We start from the raw sequence: 22,019 nt of genomic DNA, 5'->3' as shown, positions 1-22,019 counted from the left end.
AACTATATTAGATTTGAGATCAGTTTCCAGTGTAGCATCTATTCAAAGAATTTTCAAAAGCTATTTTGTCTTTGTTCACCTTATAAAATGACTTAAGAAACTAAAGGTTTCACAGGCTTTAGAGACAAAAACAATTTATAAAATTATTTGAACAACTTCAATTGTCAGCTCTTCGCTTCTTAGTAGTTTAAGAGGAACAGTGGCAAGAATCAGAAAGAACAGCTCATATATAGAACCAACAACGTCTTCGCACTCTGACCATAACTCCCAATCATAGAGAAAAGCATTACTTAGGTGGGTTCTTTACCAACTATCAAGACCACTGAAATAGAAAATTGAGGGCAGGGGAGTTTGGCACACACTAGCTAAAGGCTCCATTCACCTTGAAAGGACACTAAGATGGATGAACAACATATTAACTACGTGTGCTTACATGTGTGTACTCAGCTGCCTTCAACTCTGAGACCCCATAGACCGCAGCCTGTCAGGCTCCTGTCTGTGGAATTTTCCAGGCAAGAAAACTGGAGTGGGTTGCCATCTCCTACTCCAGGGGATCTTCCCGACCCAGGAATCGAACTGGCATCTCATGCATCTCCTGCATCGGCAGGCAGATTCTTTACCACTATGCCACCTGGGAAGCCCCTAATATAACTAGGGCACGATGCTGAAAGCTGTATTGTCCATTAAAAAAAAAAAAAAAGTTAGACACTTCTTTGCCATGATGTGCTCTTGTGGGGAAATCTTCTTTGAATATCATTTCTCTGAATTGCTTCTCCTGAGACCTCCTGAACACCTGGCAGTGTGAGAATCCAGGCCTTCTCCCACTGGGAGAATATGCTTCTCCTTCCCCTTAAAAGCCTAAATAGACCCATTAAAAAAAAAAAAAAAAAGAATTTTCTCTAAAAGCCAACCAACAGGTATAGCTTAAGCCAGTGAGTGAACAGTAATGAGTTTGACCATTCTTTATGTGGGACTCAAAAGCCTACAGTTTATTTTGAGAAAGATCTTTGCTTCTATCATCACGGGACACAATATTTTTGACAACTGACTATTAGAGGTAAAACATGAGAAAGATGACAGATACTGGCTAAGAGCAGAAGTCTAAACATAATGCTAAATATTTGCTTTTTGTGTCTCTAGCTTATAAATTGAAAAAATAAATTATGAATAATAAAATGACAGAGCAGACATATGGGTGGATGAGTTACTAGTAAGATCCAAAACCTCCAATAACTATTATTTATGCATTCTGCTAAACATTCTTTTAATGACCACTACTACTTATTCATTAAAGCAACATAACCAAAGCCAACATTTACAAAAACAAAGTTCCTATTTAATCAATTCTGCTGTTGAGGTGTAACTTCCTAAATAACCTCTTCTAGTTTGTCTAGTTCCATCATTCTCTCAAGGACTTGGCAAATTTAACTCAGATGACTACTGTGGTTAAGGTCAAGTACAATAATTATGATATTAAGTATAATAATTACCACCAAATTCCACAATCATGTTATTCCAATCTCTGCCATCCATTTTGCATCAAAGTCATAATGACTAAAGTAGCACAGACACATTTTGTATCATCAATTTGGGGGAAAACTTAAAGTTCATTCCCTTAGTATAAGCTATTTCTTGTATTTTATTTAAGAGCCAATTTCTTTCAAAACTTTCACTTGAAGATTTGTATGACCATGGGAATCCACACAATAAAGACAGACCTTGCCTCTTAAACCTATACTGACCAACATAAAATATTACCCTAGGAGATGGGTAAGATGAGGGCATGATGTAGGAAGAAAAAAAATAAGTGCCTTAAGAAATTTTGAGATAAGAGTCACCCTCAAAGAGGCTTTACAATCTAGCAAATATAAAGGTATATCCTCAGACCAATGATAAAGGTCAACATGCAGTATTAATTGCCCAACTAGTAAGACAAGAATTGCTCTAATTCTTATAAACATCAAGTCTGCTATGAAGTAAACAAAAAAATTTTAAACTTCAATGTTGTGAAATTTAAATACCATACGTAGAAACAAACAGTAAGGAAGAAAAACAAATACCTCAGAAATGCATGGCTACTGGAAGTGATTTCAAAATAAGGAAGTTTGGCAAAAAGATTTTGAGGTCTGAACAATTTCATATATGGAAGGAATAGCCCCTTTAACAGTCAGTTTAGTTTGGGATTTGTAACTTCTGAGAAATTCTGAAAGTTTCTTTTACTTTAAGGATTAAGAGATAAGTGCTGCATACATGTCTCATTACATCACTGACAAGAAATTAACTTCCTGTTTAGTTATGAGACAAGTATGCTTATTCATTCAGACAAAGTACAAAGTATGGCTTGAGTGAATAATACTTTAATTTTCTTTCTTTCAATCGCCATTAAAGTAACTCACTTAAGATTACTCAAAGCTATTCTTTTCTAAGCATTATCTCTAAATGGGGGTGAAGACACAGAACCAAATCTAGTTTCTAAGCTTTGAACTAAGAAAGCAAATAAGGCATTTTAAAGATAGGGAAGACAAAATTAACAACAGTCCACTAGTTGAAAACATTCAGTTATATATTAGCCATGAAACTATAACAAGACTAGAATTAATGTGAAGTATTGCATGAACAAGTAACCAAGGAGTGGTAAAAAACAAGGAGATCCAAAGGTTAAAAACAACAAATTTAAACAAAGCTGGTTGGAGGTCTCTAAATGACACATTATGTTCAAAGTATAGTTGGAGATAAAAATCAGATGTTTGAGCAAGTATAAAATACTTCTTTGAACTTTTACCCTCCCCACATAACAGGGCCAAGGGTATCATTTTGAGACCAAACCTCATGTAACATAGACTGGCAAATAACAAACTCCCTAAACACATCCATTCTTAGTTACACTATACAACTGGATAGCAAAACTAGATTAAGAGCACAAAATTTCCAGTGAAATAAAATTAATTTAATTTTGTCAATACTAGCTTGTCTCTGAAAGGGGGGACTAAAGTAGTTATAAATGAAAAAACACACTCTTAAAACAATAACAAAATATAGTGGAGAAAGATATTTAGACAAATCTAGCTTTAATAATGGATAAATCAGACATTTAAATAACAATTCCCCTTATCTTAAATGTTTGTTGATTTATAGTAACTTAAGTTATACAGGGTGACAAATATCAATATATGTTATTTATATGCTTGCTTCCTTCCCTCAGAACAGAGAGTCCCACAGGTAATAACAGGTTTACCTGTATTTTGTCCCCTGGGACTAGACTACTGTGCCAAACATTAAGAACTCAGTAAGATTAAATGATTCTTTCTTATGTCTTAGGGCTTCCCAGGTGGTGCAGTGGTAAAGAATCTGCCTGCCAATGCAGGGACACCAGAGCCATGGGTTTGAACCTTGGGTCGGGAAGATCCTCTGGAAAAGGAAATGTCAATCCACTCCAGTATTCTTGCCTGGAAAATCCAGACAGAGCCGCCTGGTGGGCTATCGTCCATGGGGTCACAAAGACACATGACCGAAAACACACACATTCCCCTGTTTATATCTGAGGCTCTTAACCAGAGGCGGCTTTAGAGTCACCTAGGGGACATTTCAAAATTATGCCTGATCCCAGAGAAATGATTCATGATTCAGTAAGTCTGCTAAGACCTCGTGTACTTATACTCTCTAAAAACTGTTTTTAACATTCTAATACATAAATGTAACCCATGTCAAAATCCACATACATAGTATGTAATAGAATGCAAAACCTAATTTAGGATTTGATTAACAACCTCAGTTCTAGGAATCTGGTATCTGTCTTCTTTAATAAATAGATTATAGTGAAATGCTTTGGAAAATCCTCAAGAATTGAGGTATCAAAGGACACCTGAACCCACGAGTTAACATACAATATGATAGAGATAAGCCAGTGATGCTTTTCCCCAGAGCTAAAGCAAGAGTATTCAACTTCCCTTTTAACTATCAGAATTAACACTGCAGAGGATAATGATGAAACCAAAGCAAGTATCAGCTAACCTTATTCAAACAAGTAAAATAAAAACAGGTAATTTTATGATCGGCATTTCTCTCAACGAATGCCCTGCAAACTTAGCTGGTTATAGACAAGCCTTGACACATGGCGTATACAGCCTGTACATTCAATGGAAACCAGTTTATGATTCCCCTAGTGATTAGTCAGCAACCTGCATAGTAGTTCCCTTAGTCCTTGAAGATACTAACCAAAAAAGAAATTCACTTCTACTTCCAAAACTTGTATTAGTTCAGATCTAAACTCAAGAATTAGCTATAACCTAAAGATAAAGTTAAATTCCAATTATCTACACGTTCAGTGAGGAGAGGAGCAGTTATTTCAGGAAGCAAAATTAAATTTAGGAATTGAAATTGTTCAAAGTAGGAGTTCACAATGAGTTTAGAAGTCTGAATTCTTGAAGCAGACTAGTTTGAATTTCAGTCCCTTCCTAGCCATCTGAGCATAAGACAAGTAACTTACTCCATGCCCATTTCCTGATATGTAAAATGGAATGTAAGAGCATCCATCTCATGTTGTTGTGAGAATAAAATGAGTAGATACTCATAAAGGGCTTAGAAACAGTGTTTAATACACAGTAGATGCTAAAACCTAGCTATTAGCAAAAAGATACATGCAAAAGAAACCTTTTTGAATACCAACCCCCTAAAAAGATAACATGAAAATGTAGTGGTTAAGAGCACACACTTTGGAGTCCAACAGCCTAGGTTCTAATCTTAACTTTGCTGTGCTATGACCCTAGGTGGATTTTTAAAATCTCTCTGTGCCTCAGGTTTACTAATCTCAAAAATGGAGGTAACAATTATACCTACTTCCTTGGACTGTCTTAAAATTAAATGACTTAATACAAGTGCTTCAAACAGTCCCGACACATTGCAAACACTCAAAGCATGAGCTTTTCAGGTTTGGTTCATATTATATTTTATGCAAAGTTCTCTTTATACTTCCTCAAAATACATGGACAGTGGTTATTTTGTTTAATGAGAGCAGTAAAATTGCCTATGGCCCCCTAAAACACCACCAACCAACGTGGGAGTTTCCATTTTTTGCTTCTTGTTTAACAGCCTTGTAAGATCACATTGTGTCCAAACAAAGAATACAAGAGGAAAAATAAAAGAGTTGACTGATAAGGTTGCTTGATCCAAGAAATAAAATTGTAACATAAGCTTCAGGAAAGAAATTAAAAAACTTAATCAAATGAACTACTATTGATTAAAAATATACCCAAAATAAGCATTTCAATAAAATATCAACAAAGGATACAGATAGATCAACACTTAGAATCTGGGCAGCTGCAGGAAAAAAAAATTTAAAAATAAAAAAGGTGCCTAAAATAAAGAGCATCTCCCATCAGAGCTGTCCATTTGCTAAAATTGTTTGAATCTGAGTTTTTGGTTTTTTAAGTTTGATCATGTGATTCTGACACTAAATAGCTGAAAACCAAACCACAACACAACTTTTCTATAGACTGAATCAATAATGTCCCACATAAACATTTTTCCAGTTTTGGAAAGGATTACGTCTAGTTTCTGTATTATACAGACCTTCTAAGCATTTATAAAAGGAGACAGTCTGGTATTGATGAAGAGTACTAGACTAGAAAAGTCCTTTAATAAAAGCTCTTGAAAATTAAAAAAAGTAATATTAAAGTTGCAGTAATAGTATGAGTACCAGGTGCTAGGGATCTGTTCAAAGCCACACATGAACTGATTTAATCCTAAAAAAAAAAACACAAAAAAACCCAAAAACCTTGGGGACTCTATTTGTTTTGCTCCCTCATGCATCCTTAGTGTGATCTAGAATAGTGCCTGGTACATACTAAACACTCAATTATTCACAGCTCATACACAACATAGAGGCACACAGATAACTTGCTCAGTCTTAAAATTCTAACTGGAGCATTTTTTTGCTCCAAACTTCACACCCTTAACCATTATATTGCCTCTCTAGAGCTTTTAAATGATTAAAGTGGTGTCACAGCAGCTGGGTATCACCTGTAAAAGAAGAAAAACCAATGAGACCTTCCTTTAAAGTATTCTGTTCCACATACATAAAAATCTATGGATCTGAAATCATTCCATATTTTAGTGGGCTGGATGAATTCCCATAGAAAAAAGGTGTTGACTTGCAATGGATGCTATGTTTTGTAATAACTATACTGCAAAACATAACTATGCTTCTCCAGTGTGTTGCTGGCCTTCAAAGTGGTCACAGAAACAGGTATGATAATCCTTTTTACTTTAAGCCTTAACTCCTAAACTCCTTTCCCATTGTCTCAAAAATAAAAAATTTATATTTCACATACACCCACAATGACAATGATGGCCTGAAATAAAATTCACCATTTCAACATCAATACATTGAAGCTCTAAACTTCTATCTTTCATAAAACAGCAGTTTGCCAAATATATTCCAAAGTCACACATTAAATGTAAAATTAAGCAGAATCAGGTCTATTTTTAGTAAAGCCAAGTCCTAGCCATTCCTTCCATGTAAACTCTTTTAAAAGAAGTAAGCTAGCAAAACCAAAGTTTGCAACCCACAACCTTCTGTCTCCTAGTTTTAGTAAGACTGAATTTACTCCACAGCATTTTTTTCAAATAAGCTGGAAATACTCCACCCTCCTTGATTGTGCAAGAACCAAACACATCACACACACACACGTTACAAAAAAGGGAAATAAAGTCTGAGAGTTTGAATATAGCTAAGTCTTAAGTAGGAGGTCTCAGAGCAGTGTAGAGTCTGATATAAAAGATAACATTAAACAAAGATATTATTTCATATTACAAGAAGAGATGCCGGAAAGAGCCTGAACCAGTTAAAGCAGCCGCCATCTTAAAATGCGGGATAGAAGTTAGAGCAAGAAAATGAGACTAAACTACCGGAGGTAGAGGTTCCGTTCACCCCCGAACCTCAAAAAACACTATTTTTTTCAACTTGGAGCCACAGTTGAGCATCAAACCTCGTTGCATATGGCGAAGCAATTTCCCCAGAGAATGTTATTAAATGGACAGATGCAAAAACAGGTACTAGCCTCCTCGTGCTGCCATCTCACTCTTTACCCTCCCCCCCTTCCCATGCCAAAGAAAAACGGAGCTTCCAGAAGGCTTTCACATCAGTTCCCGGTGTGCCTCTGATAAATAGCTTCGGGTGAAAAGCCCCGACTACAAAACATAGGAAGTGGCAACACTGTTGTCAGCCCATCTCCTCCCAACCCAACTTAGGCTTGTGTAACCTGCCCAGAATCGACGATCACTTTCTGATTAGACTCCCTCACTACTCTTAGCTGCCAAGACTTCTACCCTGACCCCTTTATCAAGTTTGGGCCCTGCCGATTTCTTAGATTTTCTCTCCTCTGAGTTTTCCACGTTTCTTCCTCCAGAAGGCTCAGAGCCTTCACATAACAACAAAGTTTTCAAGCAATGAGAATAGGAATGCCATGACATCTGCGGGAGCGTCTCTGGCCAAGTCTGACTCCCAGAGGGGACTAACACTTCTTACAGAAGAATCGAGGCGCCTGAAATCACTCTCCATCCCGAATTTGCACCGATTCCATTGAAACATACTCAAGACAACACTCCTCACTTGCCAGAAGCGTTCTGTTCTTTGCAAACTGCATTCTTCAAAAAGTATATCCGCATTCCCCATCCCCCAATGGAAGTAACCCAAGGAGGGATATTTCCATATTATACTGCCCCCCCCCCCAAGGCTTTCCTCCAGGCTGAGCCTCCCTTTCATCCCACGACCCCATTCCCCTCAGCCCCAGGGATACCTTATTAATCCGTTTCAGCGCCATAGTCTGTGCTTTTCGTCTGGCTCCTCACTATCTCGGTGTGTGCTCGAAGGTCCGGCCAAAACTCTTGATTTTCCCGGCGGCTGGGAAGGATTGTCTCTTCGTCTCACACCGGCTCTGCCAGACACAGGCGCCTTTTGCAAAAACGGAGAAAATCAGCACTCGCACAGGCCCCGCAGAGACCCTGACGAATCCAAGTCCCTCAGAAACGGTCGCGATCCGAGGTGGGTGGGGTGGCAGAGCCACTGCCAGCCTCTATGCCGTGCTCCGGCCCGAAGAGGGGGCCAGGGTGACGGGAAGAGCGGAGGGGTGGCTACAAGTTTGACTTCCCGGCCTCTAGAAAGGAAGAGACCCGGGTGGGAAAGGAAGAGGCGGAGGAGAAAGGGGTGGGTGCGGGGCAGGGTCCGGGGCGCAGCAGAGGAGGAGCCGGGGCCTAGTCGGCGCTATGCCGGCGTCAGTAGGGCAAAGAAAGGCAAGGGGGGAGGGGGGAACGGGAGCCTCCGGACTGACGCCCAGCTCCTTTCGGTTTCTGCTCAAAGGTGCGCCCGGGAAGGGGAAGCAAACAGAGAGGCTTGAAGTGTGCCGCTGTCCCCGCAGCTAGAGCTATTCTGTGTCGCCCCTGACGCCACCGTACACTCCGCCTTCCAGCGCGCTCCCGCGCGCGCCCGCCCAGCCACCGCCAGCCCCCACGCGCCCGAGCTGCCCCTGAGGCTCCGGCTTAGGCGCGAGGACGCGCCCATTCCCCCTCCCTCTTAAGCAGAAGAGGCCCCGGCTTCTCCAGCCTTCCCACCCTACCCCACCCAACAGGCTGGTCACTGAAGCCACCGAAGGCCTGCATTTCCCCTTACCCGGCCGGCCAGTGGGCCAGCCTCCCTTCCCTTCCCCTAGCCGCCCACACCCACGCGTACAGAGGGGCCGGGGCCTCCCTCACGCTGCGGCCTCGGCCTCCTCCCCGCGCGGCAGCTGGTGCCTCCCCGGCCCTACGGGGCTCACGCGCACGACACAGCCACAAGATGTCCGCTCTGACGGAACTACTGCCAGCTGCCACGCTCCGCCCCTCCCCCCTCCTCCTGCCTCTTCACCGCCGCGTATCAGTCCGCCAACGCCGCCGTCGCGAGCACGGGACGAATCTAAGGCTGAAGGCGGACGGTTTCCTCCCCACGACACGGGCCGAGCGGATCTGTGCCAACCCCTTTCTCCTTTTCGGAACAGCACCTTCTTATTAAACAGATCGGAGGTTGGACTTGGAGGGCGGGGGCCGGAGGCGGGTCATGGGCTGGGGGGGAAGGGTAGACGACCGGCGGAAACCCTCAGACTCAGAGAAGCATCGAGAACCGGAAGGAGACCATGGCAGGAAGGTAATGGAAACGGCAGCTGCGCGGTCGCGCCCCACGCCCCTCCCGAAAGTGTCCCCCGATTTCCTCACTTGGTATTGAGGAGGCGGATCTCGCGAGAACCTCGAGGCTGGTTAACAGGAGCTGTAGCGCTGCAATGACTTAAGGGCAGTTTTGTGCACTCTTCCTGGTAGGGGCCCGCCCCCAAATCCACAAATTCTCGCGAGATGCCGATGGGCCACAGGCTCGAGCTGGGGCGGGCCGTCGACCGGGAAGCACCGCCCCTGAATGCTTATACTGGTGGGAGGGAGAGGAAATGGAATTCCCCGGACTGGTAAGAGCGCGAGCGACACATCCCTCTCTCACGCGCCCAATCAGGAATGTGCGGTGGGAGGAACTATGCGTTAATTACTGGATACCTTTAGTCTAGATTGAGTCTGCGTTTGAAGTTTCCTGTGGAGCAGGTGAGCGACATTGGCTCCCCTGCCGGCCAGGACTGATTAACCTCTGGGAGGAGTCGCCCCTCAAAATGGGAACAGTTATTTTAAATAGAAACTGGCAGGTCACTGATCAGCGCTCCCACGTGCGGAAAGTTAGTGCTGTTCTGACCCAGGGCCTAGAGGATCAACGCTGAGAAGAGAGTGCCGATTGACCAGTCCCCGAATTAGAGCAGCCTAGAAATTAAGCTCAATTGTGAATTATTAGGATGGAGAATAGGGATTGGGGCAAGCTGTTTACTTGCCTTTGTAATCAATGGTCACCATCGCCAAGGTTTATGATGGAAGTAGGCCTAATACCTTTTTCTCCCTGTTGCTCTGTTCCAATCCCTAGAGCCAGAAAGTTACAAAACTCATTCAAGAAATCAGAGTTTGGAGTCCGAGAAACTGAATACTTACTGAAAGTATCTGAAATATCCAGGGGGAGAAATGTAAGGTTTTATTCTGCCGGTAAAAACAAAGTACGGGTGGTTTTGCTTTCCAGTATATCATGCCTCAGGCAAAGGGTAACAAGACTCTAATTTTTAAAAGGAATTGAAAGATAAACACGGACCTGCTTAAAGTTTTCTAACGCTCCTTAATGGTCTCACTTAGAGTATGAAGGTTTTTAAGAATTAAATGGATATAAAAATTTGTTTTCAATTTTTAAGTTTTAAAAAAGGAAAGCAGTAAGCTAGAGTATTACTTAATAAAAACTTCTTCAGTTCAGTTCAGTCGCTCAGTCGTGTCCGACTCTTTGCGACCCCATGAATCGCAGCACGCCAGGCCTCCCTGTCCATCACCTTAATGGTCTCACTTAGAGTATGAAGGTTTTTAAGAATTAAATGGATATAAAAATTTGTTTTCAATTTTTAAGTTTTAAAAAAGGAAAGCAGTAAGCTAGAGTATTACTTAATAAAAACTTCTTCAGTTCAGTTCAGTCGCTCAGTCGTGTCCGACTCTTTGCGACCCCATGAATCGCAGCACGCCAGGCCTCCCTGTCCATCACCAACTCCGGGAGTTCACTCAGACTCACATCCATCGAGTCGGTGATGCCATCCAGCCATCTCATCCTCTGTCGTCCCCTTCTCCTCCTGCCCCCAATCCCTCCCAGCATCAGAGTCTTTTCCAATGAGTCACCTCTTCGCATGAGGTGGCCAAAGTTCTGGAGTTTCAGCTTTAGCATTATTCCTTCAAATGTATATTATTCAAGTGATCATAATAGCATCACTAGAGCAATTAGTGAAACTGCTTTTCAAACTAGTATCTTCAATCACTAGGGAATTGTTCAAAAATGCTGATTTTGATTCAGCAGGCCAGGGTGGAGCCTGAGATTCTGTAATTCTAACACTGTCCTAGGTGATACAGATTACTCAGAGGACCACCTTGTGAGTTCCAGAGCACCAAAGTGCTTACCTCATGGCCTGCTGACACCTCTGCCCCCTCCCTCTTTCCTGAATAAAGCTTTCTTTTGTTCTCTCTTGTAACCAGTCTAATGTGGTAGATACAGAGGATTTGGCAATTGGAGTGAGAGAAGAAATCCAGGTTTGAGTTCTTGTTCCTTTGCTTCCTATTTGTGTGATATTGGTGAGGTTACTTGTCTCAGTTCCTTCAGCACTAAAGTAGGTGTAATAATAGCTGTCCTTTCTCACAGGGTTATTATGTGCTTCAGATGTCATAATGCATGTGAAAGGGCACTGTAGAGTACAGTGCTGTATAAATGTTATTAATTGCTCAAACATTAACTGGCCATAGGGTGAAACAAACCTATAACAATAAGTATACTTATGGAACATTTATAATGTACCAGGTACAGTGCTTATTAACCTCCTTTTACAAATAGACTGATGCACAGAGAGATTAAGTTACTGTCCCAAGGTCACAGAGCTGATAAATAGAAGTAGAATTTGAACCCATGCAGTTTATGCCAGAGTAAATTATTGAATGGAGTATTTATTGTCTCTTAATTTAGAAAGTGGAAGAGTAGAATGTTTTATATTTCTACTTTCAGTGTATCTGAAGCTACTTTTATTTAACTTATTTCTCCCTCTTATTTGTTTTGCTCTTTCAGAAGCCAAGGTACAAGGCAGGAAATATTCCTACCTACTCAGTGGGAACGCATGATATCCGAGAGGTCCACGAAGAAAAGTCTGAGAGAAGCTAATTTGTACTACCCTAATCTAAACAAACTTTGGTATGAAAATATAATGGACCATGTTAATGTTCTAAATTAACAGAGCACAGCAGACTGGGACGAATTTGAGGTCAGCTTTCTTATCTTTTTTGAGCCACAAACTACTTTAGTGGTCTGGTGAAACCATGGACTCTTCTTACATTTATGCTTTTAAATGTATAAAACAGAATTCATAGCATTACAAAATAAAACAATTTGAAACAAAATCTCAAAATATTAAAGTAAAACAAACTTTCATTTATTTGTGTGTGCCAGGTCTTAATTGTGGCATGCAGAATTTTTACTTGCATCACACAAACTCCTAAATATAGTATGTGGGATCCAGCTACCTGATCAGGGATCAAACCGGGGCCCCTGTATTGGGAGCAGAGCCTGGACCTTCAGGGAAGTCCCAAGAAAAACAAACTTTTGATATGGGAATATATGTCCTTTATTATTAACACAGTAAGATCTACTGACGGCTCTAATAAAGATCAAATTTTTGAGATAATAATAAACATAAAATTTCCAGAGTTTGCAACAGTTGTAATGTGATACAAAGCATCTGTGATTCCTGTTGGAGATACATATGTAGGTACAGCTGTTTGCTGCTTTCATTCATAATTGAAGGAAATGCTAATTTTCCCTTAAGAGATTTAGTGAATATAAAGATGTAATTTTTTTAATTCAATTTCACACACTCCCTGAATTCTATTCATTGACTTAATGTTAACAAATCCTTGGGTGGAATCAAACAGGCATATTCCTGTTGGTAAGCTTTTAAGAGATTGTGAAGTTTTAACATAGAAATATAATTGATATTCATAATAATAGTGATTTATTAAGAAAAAGTTTACCACTGGTATACTCCTGTTTAGAAGACATGGAAGCATGTTATAGGGTAGGAAATAAATTTATTCCATTTGTTTTATTTTTTGATGCCTACAGATGTATTCTTTGGGTTTCTCAAGCATTCCAGATAATTTAGGTTTTACTGTATCACTCTTAATTATTACACGCCTTTACACATAAGTCATGGTGGAAGAATTGCAAAATGAAAATAATGACCAAAGATGAAAGATATTAAAAGTAATATATATTTAAAATTCTTAATAATACTTAACAATTATTTGAAGTACTATGTGCTGGGCCCTTGAATTCTTTATCTCATCAAATCCCCATTGCACAGATGAAACATTCAAGGTCTTACAGTTACTAAGTAATAAAGCCAGGATTTAAACCTAGGCAGTCTGATCTCCAAGCTCTTTTTTTTTTTTTAACTTAAAATATAGTTGAAAAGCTCTCACTCTCAGCTACTAAGGTGTTTATTTTTTTACCCTTCGACTGTTAGCCAACTTTAATTTGCCCACTAGTGTAACAAATACACATTCACTGCCTCAAAATGCTTTCACTGGTATATAGCTGATTTACAATGTTGTGTTAAAAAAGGAATTTTCTAAATTCTCTCTTTGCTGTGATACTGCTTATATCCAACACTACCTTTAAAATAAGTGGGCTATCGGTTGAGGCTAGAATATAGTTTGTTTTACAGAAATTTTTATAATGGGATTTTGCTTAGAAGATGAAGAAATCCACTCATGTCTTTCCATGCCCTACATACTTTACTATCTGAAATTTAACCTCTGTATTATAATGGTGCTACTGTATTTTTTATATTGACTACTATCAGGGTTGTAGCCAGGAAATTATTGCATGTAAATAAATCCTAATATATGAAGTTCTAGATTATCCATGCTTAATGGAGAGAAGTGATTACGTAATCCCAAATTCATTTTTTATTTGGCATTAGAGTAAATTTATTGGCTGATTATGCTTTCTATTTGTATTTACACTAGCAAACATATTTCTACTCAGTTTTGTTAAGGTTAAAATTTAAAAGACCATGGCTTACAAGTATTTTGATGTTTTAGGAAGCAGTTTAGGAGTAGGTCAGATTTTAAAACACCATTCGCATATCTGGTAATATACAGAACCCACTTGACAGTTGCATTTAACCTATTTGAGTTACAATGATGGAAATGTCCCCATCTGACAAAAAGAAAATAATCATTTTTTATATTGTAGTGTGCAATGTGCTAAAAAAGATTATAGTTTTATATATTGAAATAGTTACATTCAGAAATTAAAAAAAACAAAAATACTGAAGGGCTGACACAATCTCTTCCTTCTTAATGAATATTATATTGAAATCTTTCTAATTATGATAGATCAGATTTTCTTGCAAGAAGTAGCATAAAACAGGAAAATATAAAGAATGAAGAAAATTAGCATAAAAATGGCAACAGAATAACTAATCCAAATTATGGAGTCCTAATATGAATTCGTCAGTGTAGCCACATTATTGTAATAATGTGAGTACAGGGGTTAAAATGTAGTTAACACAGACTAGTACATATACTTAACGTTATTAATACTATTAATATTATGTCTATATTTTCAGATCTTTGTAACTTTGTCACAGAATTTTTTTTTCCTTACTGAAGTATACTTGATTTACAGTGTTTATGGTGCACAGTAAAGTGATTCAGTTATACGTATACTTAGATACTCTTCTTCATCATGGTTTATTAGGTATTTGTCTCTAACTTACTTAGTATGATAATCTCTAGGTCCATCCATGTTGCTGCAAATGGCATTATTTCATCCATTTTTACAACTGAAGAGTATTCCATCATGTACATATACTACATCTTTATCCATTCATCTGTTGATGGACATTTAGGTTGCTTCCATGTCTTGGCTATTGTAAACAGTGCTGCTGTGAACACTGAGTTGTATCTTTTCAAATTAGTTTTCTCTGAATATATGCCCAGCAGTGGGATTGCTGGATCATATGGCATGTCTATTTTTACCTTTTTAAGGAACCTCTATAATGTCTTCCAGTGGCTGGGTCAATTTGCATTCCTACCAGCAGTGCAGGAGGGTTCCCTTTTCTCTATACCCTCTGCAGCATTTGTTATTTGCAAATTTTTTAATGATGGCCATTCTGACTTATGTTGTCACAGTTTTATAGCTTGCTAAGGACACTGGCTCTAACACAGTTTATGCCATTTTATTGATTAAATTATAAGTGTTATGGTCCAGATTTAATATAAAGTTATGCATATGTAAACTGGATGTTTCCAAATTCTACTTGGAATAGGTAATATGGACCTCAACTCAAATGTTATTTGATATTTTTTGCATAAAAATCAAATTAGACTTTATATCTTTCCAGTTCTGAATTTTATTTTGTAATCAAGACAAGTTAGTGTGGTTTAGGAGACTTATTTTCATGCTGAGAACATCGTTTGACCTTAAAATAAGATGGTTTTTGGCACATAATGAACCATGCTCAAATGTAAAGCTAAAAATTAAATTTGAGCACTTTGCATGTAAAGAGTTGTATACATGAATCTTCAGAGTAGTATTCATAGCTGCCAAAAAGTGGAAACAGCCCAAATGTCCATCAGCTAACAAATGCATAAATAAAATATGGTGTATCAATATGATGGAATCTTATTAGTTAATAAGAAAGAACAAAACACTGATATTGCTACAACATGTATCTAGAAGCTTGAAAACATTCTGCTAAATGAAAAAAGGCAGACATGAAAGGCCATGTACTGTATGGTTCCATTCATATGAAATGACTAGTAGATGACTAGGGGCAGGGAGAATGGGGAGTGGCAGCTTATAAGTATGTGGTCTTTTGGTGTTGGAGAAGACTCTTGAGAGTCCCTTGGACTGCAAGGAGATCCAACCAGTCCATTCTGAAGGAGATCAACCCTGGGATTTCTTTGGAAGGAACGATGCTAAAGCTGAAACGCCAGTACTTTGGCCACCTCGTGAGAAGAGTTGACTCATTGGAAAAGACTTTGATGCTGGGAGGGATTGGGGGCAGGAGGAGAAGGGGACGACAGGATGAGATGACTGGATGGCATCACTGACTCGATGGATGTGAGTCTGAGTGAACTCTGGGAGTTGGTGATGGACAGGGAGGCCTGGTGTGCTGCGACTCATGGGGTCGCAGAGTCAGACACGACTGAGCGACTGAACTGATGAAAGTTAGATGATGATGATGATTACATAACTGAATATTCTGAAATTCACTAAACTGTACACTTTAAAAAGACGGCATTATGGTATGTGAATTACCTCAATGTAGATTTTTTAAAACTAATGAATTAGAACAAAAATATGAGATCAGTCTGAAATAATAATCAGTCTGAAATAAGAATATTCTTATTACTGAATATTGTCAGTATCTCACTTCTCAGGTTATTGATGATAAATGGCATCCTTGTAAAATGTAAAAAATTTTCATCCAGTAAGAGATTTTTCCTTCAATACAAACAACAATGTAATTTAGATTTGGTTTTAATATAATAATCATTTGCTGTCAGTCTTAAGTTTGGAGGTATTTTTATCAGTATTTGCATAAAACATAGTGACTAACATTAATTTTAAATAGCATATTTTATTGAAAGTTAAAGTTCATGATTATGATCAGAAATAGAATACATCTGATTTTGGTATACTCTAAATATAGAAATCTTTAAAATTTCAAATAAAATCAAGTAGTTGAAAATTGGGGGTAAATCATCTAGATAAGAAATTTGAGGATTAGGTGCTATCAAATGACAAAATTAAAACAACTTAGTAATGAGTTTGATGTCCTTTATTCAAGGAGAAACAGTCTATAGATTGAGGGTGTAAGCAGTGGAACACTCTTTCCCTTCGCCAGGGATTTTAGGCAAGAGGGAGTTTTATAGATCATTAGAAGCAACAACACCGAAACGGAGCCCGGTGGTCTCAGAGGGCAGGGGTTTTCTTGTAAGGCCAGCAGGTCCTGTTTTCTAGGTCAGGTGAGCTATTTAAGCTGAGCTGGAAGTCTGTGGTTGGTGTATGTTGGGTTTCTAAGGTGTTCCATGTAAGTGCAGGCTGACTGACTAGGTTTGTGGCATGGGCTGAAGCCACTGGGGTGGCCGCTGTAATTTTGGGTTCCAAAATACAAATTAACTTTAAACACACTTAACTAAAAGTAAGGAATTCAAATTAGAATTACTTCCCAACATTAATGACAGTGTTTCTTGTTTCAATTAACAGTCTACAAAATCTAAACACAGATGTGTTGTAATTTAGAGCAAAATGATCATTTTACCCATACTGAATTTGATTATTTAAATATATAGGTGAGAATATATAAGACAGTGATGATAAATGTAAAATTCTTCCATTAGAGAATTTTAAATTAGGTGTGATTATGGGAATGTTGTACTGTGTGGTTCTAAAGAATCGATATATATAGTATCTGAGTGGCTTAATGGAGCCACATATGGGAGGCTTTTAGTTTTTAATACTATCTAGTACCTGTTGATTTTTTTCATTGCAGGGAAGTAATGATTTAACACATGGCACAGTAAGAAAGAGTGAAACTTACTAAGAAACATTCTACTACATCTAAAAAATAAAAACTTTTAAGAATTTAGCTCATTTGATGTTGAAGTATGATAATTTCAGAGATATCCCATCATAAAATATATTAAATCTCAATGATTAAGTAATAATGTGAATGGGCTTTATCATATATGCCCAGTAAGAACAGCATGATACCATGATACACGTTCCCCATCTTTCAAAAAGACCTATATAAGAAAGAACGTCATTGCTACAATGCTTGATCAATTCTCCAACAGTAATTTAGACACGAAGGCCAAGAGTTAAGATATAACTAGATATTTGAAGGTTTATATGAATTTAGCCATTCCTTGTTTCTATTCTGCACAAATGGAAAGAAGGGGAAGATTACCCTGGAGTATTTTCAGGGTAGGGCTAAATGGGTACCCCTGGCTTGGACAGGGCTGTAATTAGGGACAAAAGGGACACTGAAGACTAGATGGAGAGATTTACAGAAGTAGGAAGGAAACTGTCAAAGGTAGACGTCCCTTGAGGGAACTGGAAGTGAAGAGGCAACCTCTTGCTCTTCACTCAAGCACTACAAGGTCTCCTACTCCAGCTGGAAGAACAGAATTCAGGGTGCCACTGTTACAGTGGTTCAGTTTTACATAACTTAGTTGCCTTTTTTTTGTATTAATACTTGCTTTAAAATCTGGTCACTATAACATGTTCATATATAATTGTTTTGCCTTCCCCCCAAAATTCCTTATTTACAGTTTTAAAAATGTGGAATTATAAAATGGGACTGCTTTTGAGGTGAGTTGAGTTGTCAATCAATGATACTTAGGATGTCCCTGGTGGTGCACTGGATAAGAATCTGCCTGCCAATGCAGGGGACACGGGTTTGATCCCTGGTTCGGGAAGATTCCACATGTCTCGGAGCAGTGAAGCCTGTGGCCAAAATTCCTGAGCCTGTGCTCTACAGCGCATGAACTGCAACTGCTGAGCTCACATGCTGCAACTGCTGAAGCCCACAGATTATAGCCGTTGCTCTGCCGCTAGAGAAGCCATCACAACAAGAAGCAGCACACTGTGATGAAGAGCAGCCCCATTCACGGCTACTGGAGAAAGCCCACACAAAGCAACAACCAACCAGCACAGCCAAAAATTAAAACATTCTTCAAAAAAAAAAAAACCCTGATATTTGGGTCTGAGTATGCTAGGTGGTGTCTTCAGATTTAGGCTGAAGGATGTTAATGTAACAGATTTGTTGATAATCACTCCCATCTTAAGTGTTCATTAAAAAAAAAATTGAGTGCCTGTTATGTGCTAGGCACTGAGCTAGATGTTGAAGATACACAGATGAAAGCCAGCTGTCACCTTTAGGAAAAATTTTTATGTAGGGAGCCCATTAACTATGAGATCACCAATAGGGTGTATACAATACTATAAGCACATATATAGAGTAATATTGTGCTCACTTAGCCATGTCTGACCGGAGAAGGCGGTGGCACCCCATTCCAGTACTCTCGCCTGGAAAATCCCATGGACATGCTCCGTCCATGGGGTCGCTAAGAGTCGGACACGACTGAGTGACTTCACTTTCACTTTTCACTTGCATGCATTGGACAAGGAAATGACAACCCATTCCAGTGTTCTTGCCTGGAGAATCCCAGGGACGGGGGAGCCTGGTGGGCTTCTGTCTACGGGGTTGCACAGAGTCGGACACGACTGAAGTGACTTAGCAGAAGCAGTCATGTCTGACTGCGACCCCATGGATTGTAGCCCACCAGGCTCCTCTGTCTGTGGATTTTCCCAGGCAAGAATAATGAAGTAGGTTGCCATTTCCTTCTCCAGGGGATCTTCCTGACAGGGATTAAACCTGAGTCTCTTGTGTCTCCTGCAGTGGCAGGAAGATTCTTTACCACTGTGCCACCTGGGATTATAGAGTAATACTGATATACCCAATCCAGCTGGAGATGGGGAGGCTATCTTCAGAAGGGAGTTGTATTTAAACAAAAAGAAGGTCATGCCAGGAGGAAAAAAAAAGCAATACTCCTAGGCAGAGGGAACATCATGCAAAACAATCAAGAGAACTTGGCCTGATAACTTTTGGGAATTATAAGTTTCTAAAACTTTGGAAAGTAAGTTTCCAAGGTACTTTGGTAGTTTAGAAAGTACTTTGACTACAGGAAGAATAGTCATGGTGTGTGTAGGGGTGGGAGGGATGAATGAGCGAAGATGAAAAGAGACAAAACTTTGCCAAGACAAGCCTGGATATCTTGAGGGCCTTATAAGCCATGTTAATGAGCTCAGATTTAATTGTGAAGGGTATGGGATGAGGGAATTAAATTTTTAGCATAAAGTCATGATCATATTTTAATCAGGAGAAGATAACTATGATAGTAATGTGAAAGATACAGCAAAAGTGTATGTTAGGATGGAGATTAGAGGTAAAGAGACCAATTGAGATGGTATTGAAATCTAGATGAGTTGTGATTGTGAGAAAGACCTAAAATAGTTGTAATAATTGCTGTTAAAGTGCTGCACTCAATATGCCAGCAAATTTGGAAAACTCAGCAGTGGCCACAGGACTGGAAAAAGTCAGTTTTCATTCCAATCCCAAAGAAAAGCAATGCCATAGAATGTTCAAACTACCGCACAATTGCACTTATCTCACACACTAGCAAAGAAATGCTCAAAATTCTCCAAGCCAGGCTTCCACAGTATGTGAACTGTGAACTTCCAGATGTTCAAGCTGGATTTAGAAAAGGCAGAGGAACCAGAGATCAAATTGCCAACATTCGTTGGATCATCGAAAAAGGAAGAGTGTTCCAGAAAAACATCTACATCTGCTTTATTGACTATGCCAAAGCCTTTGACTTTGTGGATCACAGCAAACTGTGGAAAATTCTTCAAGAGATGGGAATACCAGATCACCTTACCTGCCTCCTGAGAAATCCATATGCAGGTCAAGAAGCAACAGTCAGAACCAGACGTGGAACAACAGACCAATTCCAAATTGGGAAAGGAGTACGTCAGGGCTGTATACTGTCACCCTGCTTGTTTAATTTATCATGAGAAATGCCAGGGTGGATGAAGCACAAGCTGGAATCAAGATTGCCAGAAATATCAATAACCTCAGATATGCAGATACACAGGACTTCCCTGGTGGCTCAGACAGTAAAGTATCTGCCTACAATGCAGGAGACCTGGGTTCAATCCCTGGGTTGGGAAGATCTTCTGAAGAAGGAGATGGGAACCCACTCCAGTATTCTTGCCTGGAAAATCCCATGGAGGAGCCTGGTAGGCTACAGTCCATGGGGTCACAAAGAGTCAGGCGTGACTGAGCGAATTCACTCACTCATGCAGATGACACCACCCTTATGGCAGAAAGCAAAGAACTAAAGAGCCTCTTGATGAAAATGAAAGAGGAGAGTGAAAAAGTTGGCTTAAAACTCAACATTCAAAAAACTAAGATCATGGCATCTAGTCCCATCACTTCATGGGAAATAGATGGGGAAAGAATGGAAACAGTGAGATTCTTTATTTTCTTGGGCTCTGAAATCACTGCAGATGGTGACTGCAGCCATGAAATTAAAAGACACTTGCTCCTTGAAAGAAAAGCTATGACCAACCTAGACAGCATATTAAAAAGCAGAGACATAACTTTGCCGACAAAGGTCCATCTAGTCAAAGCTATGGTTTTTCCAGTAGTCATTTATGACATAATGTGAGAGTAGCTGAGTGATGAAGAATTGATGCTTTTGAACTGTGGTGTTAGAGAAGACTCTTGAGAGTCCTGTGGATTGCAAGGAGATCAGCCAGTCCATCCTAAAGGAAATCAGACTGGAATATTCAATGGAAGGACTGATGCTGAAGCTGAAACTAATATTTGGCCACCTGATGCAAAGAACTCTCTCACTGGAAAAAGACCCTGATGCTGGGAAAGGCTGAAGTCAGGAGAAGGGGACGACAGAGGATGAGATGGTTGGATGGCATCACCAACTCAATGGACATTGAGATTCAGCAAGCTCTGGGAGTTGGTGACAGGGAAGCCTGGAGTGCAGCAGGCCATGGTGTCTCAGAGTCAGATGCGACTGAGTGACTTAACTGAACTAAACTGCAGTAAAGACACATAGTACAGGGTATTTAATGGGTAGAGCTGACCTTAAAGAAAAAATTTCTGAGGTTTCCTCTTCAGTTACTTATTAGAATGTAATAATAAAGTCATATATATATATATATACATATACATATACACACACAAATATATATAAGATGACAAATAATACTATAATACTATAATAAAAACAAAATACTTGATATAAACTTTATGCTCTTAAGTTTACATATTAAATGTGGGAAAATGTAAACTAATAAAATTAATATTTATGTGCTACTTGATTTTTATTCTTTACAAATTAAATCACCCCTTGAAACAAATATAGAGCTGACTGCTACAATTTAGGTTCTTTTATATCTGGCATAACTAACTGCTGTGTTCTATATATAGCGACCAGCTTTGTCTACTAGAAACTTTAGGAGACCTTGTTCATTCTTTCACTGATGTCATTTCACTGATGGCCAGAAATAAGCAACTGTAATCTATGTCTGTTCTCATTTGCCTAAAACAAAGTACTGTTTCATGGTACTAACAAGATCATAGACCTAACATGACACAGGCTCTGGAATCACATGGTAGTACTCGGTTGTAAGTGGGATCAAGGTGATCTAGACAATATTTACTTTCTGTAAATTAATGAAATAAATCACAACATGAGGAAAAGTATCTGGTAAAGAAGTCAAATACTCTAGT

The 22,019-nt window shown here is 39.3% G+C and overlaps 2 protein-coding genes across 10 annotated transcripts in view; one reads left to right on the top strand and one right to left on the bottom strand.

Annotated features, from left to right (window-relative positions):
* UBE2D3 (ubiquitin conjugating enzyme E2 D3) overlaps nucleotides 1-22,019 on the bottom strand; it is a 66,218-nt gene that overhangs the window by 18,156 nt on the left and 26,043 nt on the right. For 4 of the 9 annotated variants that reach the window (XM_069593598.1, XM_069593602.1, XM_069593601.1 and 1 more), the window contains one exon: nucleotides 7,797-7,951. In XM_069593598.1, the coding sequence (XP_069449699.1) occupies nucleotides 7,797-7,820 (24 nt within the window). In that variant the 5' untranslated portion in view covers nucleotides 7,821-7,951. Of the gene's footprint in view, nucleotides 1-7,796; nucleotides 7,952-8,725; nucleotides 9,461-22,019 lie in introns of those variants that run through there. The other 5 variants (XM_069593597.1, XM_069593596.1, XM_069593599.1 and 2 more) reach the window with 5 other exon arrangements.
* On the top strand, nucleotides 8,263-12,027 carry LOC138442824 (uncharacterized). Its single transcript, XM_069594993.1, has 4 exons — nucleotides 8,263-8,356; nucleotides 8,540-9,175; nucleotides 9,983-10,079; nucleotides 11,699-12,027. Exons 1-3 carry the CDS (start codon nucleotides 8,263-8,265, stop codon nucleotides 10,048-10,050), a joined length of 798 nt encoding a protein of 265 aa, XP_069451094.1. The 3' UTR covers nucleotides 10,051-10,079; nucleotides 11,699-12,027.

Source organism: Ovis canadensis, chromosome 6 (assembly GCF_042477335.2).
Source record: "Ovis canadensis isolate MfBH-ARS-UI-01 breed Bighorn chromosome 6, ARS-UI_OviCan_v2, whole genome shotgun sequence".
Classification (NCBI taxonomy): Eukaryota; Metazoa; Chordata; class Mammalia; order Artiodactyla; family Bovidae; genus Ovis; species Ovis canadensis.
This window is presented reverse-complemented; position numbering and strand designations above follow the sequence as displayed.